General features: G+C 37.5%; 1 protein-coding gene and 1 non-coding gene across 2 annotated transcripts; one reads left to right on the plus strand and one right to left on the minus strand.

Moving 5' to 3' along the window:
• Positions 1–7,077: 7,077 nt before the first annotated feature.
• On the minus strand, positions 7,078–7,210 carry LOC111762861 (small nucleolar RNA SNORA70). The gene has a single exon (XR_002795869.1). It is a non-coding gene; the product is annotated as a small nucleolar RNA SNORA70 (small nucleolar RNA).
• Positions 7,211–8,744: 1,534 nt separating this feature from the next.
• Positions 8,745–9,692, plus strand: LOC101440512 (olfactory receptor 2A5-like). The gene has a single exon (XM_004452998.2). The coding sequence runs from the start codon at positions 8,745–8,747 to the stop codon at positions 9,690–9,692; it is 948 nt and encodes a 315-aa protein (XP_004453055.2).
• The last annotated feature ends 575 nt before the right edge of the window (positions 9,693–10,267 follow it).

Here is a 10,267-nt window from a genome sequence, read left to right on the forward strand (position 1 = left end):
TTCTGTGTATATTGCCCTTACTCCTTGGTTAAATTTATTCCTAGATATTTGATTCTTTTAGTTGCTACTGTAAATGGAATTTTAGTATTGACTTCCTCTTCAGATTGTTTATTATTTGTGTTTAGAAATACTACTGATTTTTGCATGTTCATCTTGTATTCTCATGTTGCTAAATTGTTGTAATTTAAGAAAATTTTTTTGAAAAATTGTCAAAATTTTAAAAAGGATATTCTATACAGGCATACCTCAGAAACATTGCAGTTTCCGTTCCAGACCACTGCAATAAAGTGAATATTTCAATAAAATGAGTCATTCTTTTTTTTTTTGGCTTTCCAGTATATATGAAAGTTATGTTTATACCATACTATAGTCTGTTGGGTGTGCAATGGCATTATGTATAAAAAAATATACATACCTTAATAAAAAAACTGCATTGCTAAAAAATGCTAACCATAATATAAGCCTTCAGGAGTCATAATTTTTTGTTGTTGGTAGAGGTCTTGTCTCATTGATGGCTGCTGACTGATCAGGGTGGTGGTGCTGAAGGTCAGGGTGGCTGTGGCAATTTCTTAAAATAAGACAACAATGATGATGTTTGCTGCATGAATTGACTTCCTTTTATGAACAATTACTCTGTATCATACAATGCTATTTGATGGTATTTTTTTTTTGAGGTACTAGTGATTGAACCTGGGACTCATATGTGAGAAGCACATGCTTAACCACTGAGTTATACCCTCTCCACTATTTGATGGTATTTTATTCACAGTACAACTTCTTTAAAAATTGGAGTCAATCCTTTCAAACCCTGCCACTGCCTTATCAACTAAGCTTCTTTACCAGAAATAGATTCCACCTAAAGATATCATTTTCTTTGCTCATCCATAAGAAGCAAGTCTTCATCTGTTCAAAATACATCATGAGATTTCAGCAATTCAGTCATGTCTTCAAGCTCCACTTCTAATTTTATTTCTCTTGCTATTTCCATCACATCTGCAATTATTTCCTCCACTGAAGTCTTGAACCCCTCAAAGTCATCGATGGGGATGAAATAAACTTCTAAACTCCTGTTAACATCTATATTTTGACCATCTCCTATGAATCACAAATATTCTTAACGACATCTAGAATGGCAGAGACTTTCTAGAAGGTTTTCAATTTACTTTGCCCACGTACATCAAAGAAATCACTATCAATATAGCTATAGCATTATGAAATGTATTTCTTAAATAATAAGACTTGAAATTTGAAATGACTCCTTGATCTATTGGCTGCAGAATGGATATTGTTTTAGCAGGCATGAAAACAACATTAATTTCATTGTATATCTCCATCAGAGCTCTTGGGTGATCGGGTGCATTGTCAATGAGCAATAATATTTTCAATGTATATAAAACACATCTGTGAAGCACAATAAGCTCAATCAAACAATATATGCCTATATATAGGATCATGTCATCTGCAAATAAGGAAAGTTCCACTTCTTATCTTCCAATTTGATGCCTTTTATTTCTTTTTCTTGACTAATTTCTCTGGCTAGAAACACATTGTTGAATAAGAGCAGCGATAGGGGGCATCCTTATCTTGTTCCTGATCTTAGAGGGAAAGGTTTCAGTCTTTCACCATTGAGTATGAAGCTAGCTGTGGATTTGTCATATATGCCCTTTATCATGTTGAGGAAGTTTCCTTCTCAATTCCTAGTTTTCTAAGTGTTCTTATTAGGAAGAGATGTTGGCTTTTATCAATGCCTTTTCTGAATCAATAGGATGATCTTGAGGTTTTTTTTTTCCTTTTCTCTATTAATGTGGTGTATTACATTAATTGATTTTTTTATGTTGAACCACCCTTGCATAACTGAGATAAATCCCACTTTACCATGTGTAATTCTTTTCATGTGATGTTGGATTCAGTTTGCTACTATTTTGTGGAGGATTTTACATCTATATTCATAGATGATCTCTAAGTTTCTTTTCTTGTGGTATCTTTATCTGATTTTCTATGAGGGTGATATTTGCCTCATAGATTGAGTTAGGGAGTGTTCCCTCCTCTTCAATTTTTGGAAGTTTTTGAGTAGGATTGACGTTAATTCGTTTTAGAATATTTGGTAAAATTCTTCATCTGATACTTGACTTTTCTTTTTTGGGAGGTTTTAAATTACTGTTTCCATCTCTTTACTTGCTATTGTTCTTTTGAGATATTGCATTTCTTAGTTTTGGTAATTTGTATGTTTCTGTAAATTTTTCCATTTCAACTAGTTTATCTAAATTTTTGGTGTATACTTGTTCATAGTATCCTCTTATAATTGTTTTTATTTTTGAGAAGTCAGTAATGATGTCCCCTCTTTCCTCTCTGATTTTAGTTATTTGTGTCCTCACCTTTTTTTCTTTGCCAGTCTAGCTAAGCTTTGTCAATTTTATTGATCTTCTTGAAAAGTTAACTTTTGGTTTTGCTGATTATTTCCATTGTTGTTTTATGCTCTATTTCATTTATCTCTGCTTTGATTTTTATTTCCTTCCTTGTACTTGCTTTGGGTTTAGTTTGCTCTTCTTTTTCTAGTCCCTCCAGTTGTGAGATTTGGTCTCTTATTTTATGTATTAGTCATGGTTCTCTAGGGAAACAGAATCAACAGGAAATATCTGTCAATAGTATGTAATTTTATAAGAGTCTCTCACATGACCAGGGGGATGCACAAGTCCAGGTTCTATAGGCAGACTGCAGCTTTCCAGTGAAAGTCCAGTGAAGGACCTTGATGAGTTCTGGGAGACATTGGCTATCCAAAGATGAACTGGGAAATTCTCATTCAATGCTGGAATCACTTCCCCTTTTAAGCACTTCAACTGACTGAATAAAGCGTTAATCATTGCTAATGGCAATCTCCCTGACTGATGTAATGGTAATCAGCTATCTATGATTTACCACTGTAATAAAGTCAATGGTGACTAAAGTCCATAAATGCCCTTTAGCCCAGTGCTTGCTTGACCAAACAGCTGGGCACAATTACCTGGCTGAGTTGACACAATAGCCTAACTATCATATTTGATATCTTTCTTCTTTTTTTTCATGTAAGTATTTAGAGCTATACATTTACCTCTCAGCACTGCCTTTGCTGCAGCACAGAAGTTTTGTTATGCTGCGTTTTCATTTTTGTTGGCCTCAAGATATTTCTTAACTTCCATATTATTTCTTCTTTGGTTCATTTACTGTTTAAGAGTGTGCTGTTTAATTTTCACATATTTGTAAATTTTCCAGTTCACCCTCTGTTGTTGATTTCTAGCTTCCCTCTGTTGTGGTGAGAAAAGATACATTGTATGATTTTAATATTTTTAAAATTTATTGACACTTGTTTTTTTTACCTAACCTATGGTCTATCATGAAGAATGATCCATGTACATTAGAGAAGAATGTGTCTTTTGCTGCTATTGGGTAAAGTATTCTATATATGTCTATTAAGACTTGGTGGTTTGTAGCATCATTCAAATCTTCTCTTTCCTTATTGGTCTTCTCTCTATATGTTCTACCCAATTACTGAAATTGGTGTGTTCAAGTCTCCTACTATTGATATTGAACCATTTATTTATCCCCTCAAATCTGCTCCATGTATTTTGGTGCTCTAGCATTAGACACATTTATTTTTGTGCTGATTTGAGTCTTGTGGACCCCAGAAAATCCTGCTCTTAAAGTGAATCCATTCCTGTGCCTGTAAACCCATTGGAGATGGGACCTTTTGATTAGATTCAGATAAGAAACCTTTTGACCTTTGATCAGGCATTTCAATTAAGGGCTTTTGATTAGATTGTGGGACCTAGGGTGGGTCTTAACCCTCTTACTGAAGTCCTTTATAAATGGAGGACTGAAAAGCTGCAGAGAAAAAAGCTGCAGAGACAGAGAAACCCCAGGAAGCTGAAAGGAGGTCCTGGAGGCTGGAGACTGGAGGCTGGAATCAGTGATGGACAGAGCCTGAAAGAGATAAAGCTCAGAGGAGAGGGAAGTGAGAGCCATATGCCTGATTAACTATAGCTATCTTGGGGAGAAAGTAAGCCTGGAGAAGAAGACAGAGATTGGGAGAACCACCACTATGCCCTGCCATGTGTCTGATTGTCCATAACTGCAACTTGGTGAGACAGCATCTCTTGATGATTCCTTGATTTGGCCCTTTCTAGGTCTCAGAACTGTTAGCTCTTACTCCAATAAATTCCATTTAAAAAGTCACATTGCTCCCAGCAGCCTTTAGCAAACTAAAATAGTATTTAGTTGAAACGACACATTTTTAGTGACCTTTTTGTCTGCAGGTCTTAATTTAAGGTCTGTTTTATCTGATATTAGTACAGCTATCCAGCTCTCTTTTTACTATTTGCATGATATATTTTTTCCATCTTTTAACTTTCAATGTACTATATCTTTGAATTTAAGTAAGTATCTTGTAAACAGCATATTGTTAGATCATGATTTTTTTATCTAGTCTCTGCCTTTTGACTGGAGAGGTTAATCCATCTACATTTTTTTGTCTACTGACAATGCAGGACTTTCTTTTCCCATTTTGCTCTTGGTCTTGTAAGTCTTATACCTCTTTTTGTTCTCTAATTCTTCCATTAATGGCTACTTTCATATTTATTTATTTATTTTTGGTATTCAAAATAAATTTTGAACAGCTTTCCATTTCTCTTTCTCTTTCTCTTTCTCTCTCTCCATCTCTCTCTATATCTTTCATATATATTTTTTGTGACTACAATGAGTATTAAATTTGATATCCTAAATCTATAACAATCACATTTGATTTTATACCAACTTAATACCAATAGCACACACATGCACTGTTCTTACCCCTCTAACCCTCCACCATCTTGTTGTACTTGTTATGTGATCTTTATCCACTATATTCCAAAACCTTAGACTTCTTACTTTTTATGTATTTTCATTTTAGAGCCTGTAAGAAGTAAAAAGTAGAAATACATTAAAAAATGATAATAATGGCATTTACAATTAATTACCCATATGGTTATCTTTACCAGAAGTCTTTATTTTGTCATGCCACTTTGATCCACTATTTAGTATCCTTTCCTTTCAGTCTGAAGTGCTCCCTTTAATGTTGCTTGTAGGGCAGTTGTAGTGGTGATGAACCCCTTCATCTTTTTTTTTTTTTTTTTTAATCTGGGACTGTCTTAATCACTTCTTCCTTTTGAAAGAAAGTCTCCCAGGATATAAAATTCTTGGTTGGCAATTCTTTCATTTCAGCACTTTAAATATCTTGTCCCACTGCCTTCTTGACTTCATGGTTTCTGGTGAGAAACCAGCATTTAATTTCATTGCAATTTCCTTGTACATAATGTGTTTTTTCCCCTCTGGCAGCTTTCAGAACTCTGTCCTTGTCCTTGACATTCTACAGTTTGACTACTTTGTGTCTGGTTGTGGTTCTCTGCGCTTATACTGTTAGGGTTTTGTCGGACTTCTTGAATGTGCATATTCATGTCTTTCATTACATTTAGGGAGTTTCCTGCCATTATTTCTTTGAATATTCCTTCTCCCCCTTTCTCTCTTTTCTTTCTGGGACTTCTGTAATACATATATTTTTATGCTTGATGGTGCCTACAGGCCTACAGGTCTTTTAGGCTTTGTTCATTTTCTTTTTTTTTTTTTTTTTCTACTTCTCAACCTGAATCCTTTCAATTGTCTTGTCTTTGATTTCACTGCCAGCTCCAGTCTTCTACAGAAACACTCTAAGGAACTATTCATTTCAACTATTGTGCTCTTCAGCTCTAGTAATTTGGTTCCTTTTAAAAATTTCTATCTCATTATTGAGATTCTAATTTTCACTCATTGTTTTTCTCAAATCCTTTAGTTCTTACTTTGTGTTTTCCTTTAATTTCTTGAGCATATTGAAGATAACTTTTTAAAATCCTTGTCTGGTATGCCCAATATCTGGTCTTCTTTGTTGATTGTTTCTGGATTTTAATTTTGTCCTTTGAATTGGTGATAATTTACTGTTTATTTATTTGACTTGTAATTTTTTGTTGCACACTACATATTTTTAATACTTTAAAGGGTTAACTCTGAGATTTAGTCCCTGAACTGTCTGTTCTTAAGTTTGTATCCATCTAGTGACATGATGGATATTTCCTTGAGTATCAGGAGCTAACAAAAGCAAACAAGCCAATGCAAACATCATCTTTCACAGTTTTTGCAAATTGACTCTGCATTGTCTGGTGCTCTCCTTCAGAATTTAGCCCATCAAAAAGATGAACCTGAGGTGAATGTGAAGTGCAGTGTCCTATCCATCTTTCCTGAGCCTGCATCTTGTCCTGTTTGTGCTTGTTCATGGCCTTAGGAATTTCCCCATGTATAGGAATTTGAATACCCCACTCCTTATAAAATAGCCATTCTCCCCCATGGGTTGCTCTATTGTATGACTTAGAGCAGATAACTCTTTGCCCCAGGCCACTTTTACATAATTGTTTCATACCCTGCTTTAGCTTTCTGCAAGCTACTTCTGTCTGCAGGACAAGTTCTGGGAGGGTAAGTCAGAGACAACTTTCCTGGTTCAGTCTTTCATGTTATCCCCACATAGATTGGCATTAACATATGTCACCCTTGTAAACTCATAGGAGGCCAAGAAATCACAACTGGAGTGCAGGCTGGCTCCACACTGCATTGAAGAGGGATTGAGGAAAAAGCCAGCAAGGGTGCCATAAACTTCTCCTACCATTTTTTAAAAAAAGATGGCCAGAAAATAGTATTTTGGTGGGCACTCGTCAGGTGAGAACAATGCTCGCAAAGCCCTCACAAGTGCAGGACCACCATAAGTACAAGACAAGGGGCTATGATTGGGGATGTATTTGACCCCACGACCATACAGGATGAGGCACTTCTCAGTGACCATATTTTTAAATTCATCACCATAAAACTTGTTAAAGTCCCATTTCTTAGAGATATGGATCTTCCCTTGTTTTGTAGGGTGGAACAGATGGACATGATGACTTGGCTGGCGTGGACCCTGGCTACCATACCCCAAAGGCACCTCACATACCTGTCTGGAGCCTATATTGGGGACAGCATGAGGTCAGACATGAAGATCATCAGGAAAAAACTCTCCAAGGTCCCTTAGGGCAACCCATACCAGCAAGAGACTGTGTACACTACCAAAGTGTCTGCTGTCTGTAATCATTTCACATAGACCCCCATAGGAAAAAGAGAGTGGTCAGTTTTTTGTTTTTATATTTTTAAATTTATTTTTAAAAGATACATAGATCACACAAAATATTACATTAAAAAATATAGGAGGTTCCCAATATGTCCCAAACCCCACACCCCCCATTTTCCCCACATCAACAACTTCTTTCATTAGTGTGGTACATTCATTGCATTTGATGAATACATTTTGGAGCACTGCTATACAGCATGGATTATAATTTTCATTGTAGTTTACACTCTCTCCCAATCCATTCAGTGGGTTATGGCAGGGTATATAATGTCCTGCATCTGTTCCTGCAAGATCATTGAGGACAACTCCAAGTCCTGAAAATGCCCCCATTCCATTTCCTTCTCCCTGCCTTCAGCAACTCCTGTGGCCACTGTCTCCATGTCAATGATGTAATTTCTTCCATTGCTTGAGTCACAATAATTCTATAGTAGAATACCAGTAAGTCCACACTAAACCATATTTTATTCCTCCATCCTGAGGACTGTGGGATGGTGATGCCCACTCCACCTTTCAAGTGAGAGGGGCCTTCAATCCCACATGGCTGGTGAATGGGACTCTTGTGCCACAGCAGTAGACTCTCTCAGTTCTTTGGTGTGGTGGTTGTCCATCTCACCTCCCTGTCAGCTGACCTGGGTAAGTCCAACGAACAGGACAGTAGGTGCTGTAATACTGCTGAGGCTCAGAATGGCTACTTTAATCGACTGCATCTCTCCTATTATTTTGAAAGCTGCATTTTCTTGATTTGGCAGTAACTCAGTTACAGCACCCCTTTAATTGGTTTCCAGAGTTTCGAGAAAGATGGATCTGGCAGTTTTTGCTATTTGTTCAAAGAGTGGGTGGTGGAATAGCACCTTGTAGGGTCTCATGCCACCATTTTTGTTGACTTGAGGCCTATCATCTTTTTCCCAAGTTTTTCTTTACATTTTTCTTTACATTTGCTGCAAAGGTGAGGAGGCAGGCAAAGAGTCTAGAGGAAAGAGTTCTCTTCTCTTTCCTAAAAACTTTGTATGAAATTCCTCTTTACCTGAAATTTTATCTTGCTTAGGTTTTCAATACGCAATATCAAGAGGAAGAAGGAAAAGAGAAGAAATTAGGTGATTCGTTTGTTTATTTGTTTTACATTTGCACTGTCCTTTGCACTATTAGTTTTTATATGAAAGAATAACTGAGAACTCCAAGCAGCTTCAGAACTTTTTGTTTACTGTAAAACATTTTTGCATTTACCTAGCCTCCTTACTTTGACTGGTATAGTGTGTGTGTATATGTGTTCTTCAAAATAAGACTTCTCTGTACAGTTCCTCCCACAGGAACCTGGAATTTTATTGGGCCTAATTAATTACATAAACCAACAAGTATTTATAGGATCCCTACTAATATCTAGTCAATTTGGATAGAATGCTTCCTAGGGATGGGAGTGGATATCTTGATTTGATTAGTTAAGCTCTGAGTTGCTTTTAGTTCCCACATCTATGAATCTCAGATGATGCTCTTTCATTGAGATTTCAAAGGATTCAGGAATATGTCCTCTTCTTTCCTCAGGCAGAAAGCCATGCACAGTCACGGATGGAGAAATCACAGCTTTGTAACTGAATTCATTCTCTTGGGCTTCTCCAGAAACCCCAAGACCAATTGGCTCCTTTTCTTCCTCTTCCTCTTCCTCTACTTATTTACAGTTCTGGGAAATGGACTCATTGTTACTCTTATCAGAGCAGATGCACGCCTTCACACTCCTATGTACTTCTTTCTCAGCATCCTCTCTCTACTAGATCTCAGCTATGCCACAACCACCGTGCCCCAGATGTTGGTTCATCTAGTAAGCAAGAATAAGACCATCTCTTATGTTGGATGTGTGGTCCAGATGTACATTTTCCTGACCTTGGGCATCACTGAAACATGGATTTTTGCTGCAATGGCCTACGACAGATATGTTGCTATATGTTATCCACTCCACTATGGGGTCCAGATGAGCCAAACCCTGTGTATACTCCTGGCAGTCAGCTCTGCCCTTTGTGGTCTCACCTGTGCACTTGTCTATACTGTCTTTGCAATGACTCTGCCTTATTGTGGCCCTAATGAGATCAACCACTTCTTTTGTGAAATCCCTGCTGTATTGAAGTTGGCCTGTGCAGACACATCCCTCAATGACCAAGTGGACTTTATTTTGGGTTTCATCTTGCTCCTGGTTCCATTATCCCTCATCCTGGCCTCATATGTTCGCATCTTCATGGCTATTTTGAGGATTCGCTCCACGCAGGGCCGGATTAAGGCCTTCTCCACTTGTGCCTCACACATTACTGTGGTTACCATGTTCTGTATTCCATGCATGATCATGTATATGAGGCCTGGCTCTGAGGCCTCCCCGGAAGATGACAAAAAGTTGGCCCTGTTCTATAACGTCATCTCTGCCTTTCTCAACCCCATTATCTACAGTCTCAGGAACAAGGATGTGAAAAAGGCTTTCCTCAAGTTAATCAGAATGAGTGAAGATACTCAGTAGGTCATGAGCTAGGACTGTGTTTAGTGCCTCTGGTCTCCTGTCCACACTACTGACAGTTTCAATGAATCATTATACTGAATGAGGAGGCCAGGATTTGGAAGATATGTAGAAAGAACCACTTTCACATTGATTTTCTCACAGAAACAATAGGAAAGTACTCAGAAAGAATTGTACTCAAGACTTAAATCCATCATTGACCTGATGTTGTAAAGTCACTTAACTTCTGCAAGATTTAATTTCCATACCTGTAAAATGTGTTTCATGATATTCAATGTGCCTAAATTATAACAAGTAACTTTATTGAGCTCTTTCTATATGATAGTCACTGCTTTATATGTACTTATGTTAATCTTCATAACAACTCCAGGATGTAGACATTATTCCTTGGTACAGATGAAGGAACTGAGGCACAAAAGGATTTAAAAAATCATCAAGGTAGCGGACTTGGCCCAGTGGTTAGGGCATCCATCTACCACATGGGAGGTCCGCGGTTCAACCCTGGGCCTCCTTGACCCGTGTGGAGCTGGCCCATGTGCAGTGCTGATGCACACAAGGAGTGCCATGCCATGCAGGGG

Source organism: Dasypus novemcinctus, chromosome 9 (assembly GCF_030445035.2).
Source record: "Dasypus novemcinctus isolate mDasNov1 chromosome 9, mDasNov1.1.hap2, whole genome shotgun sequence".
NCBI classification, from domain to species: Eukaryota; Metazoa; Chordata; class Mammalia; order Cingulata; family Dasypodidae; genus Dasypus; species Dasypus novemcinctus.

Bases quoted from the DNA above. Each gene is read 5' to 3' on its own strand.
- LOC101440512 (XM_004452998.2), top strand. From the start codon at position 8,745: ATGCACAGTCACGGATGGAGAAATCACAGCTTTGTAACTGAATTCATT.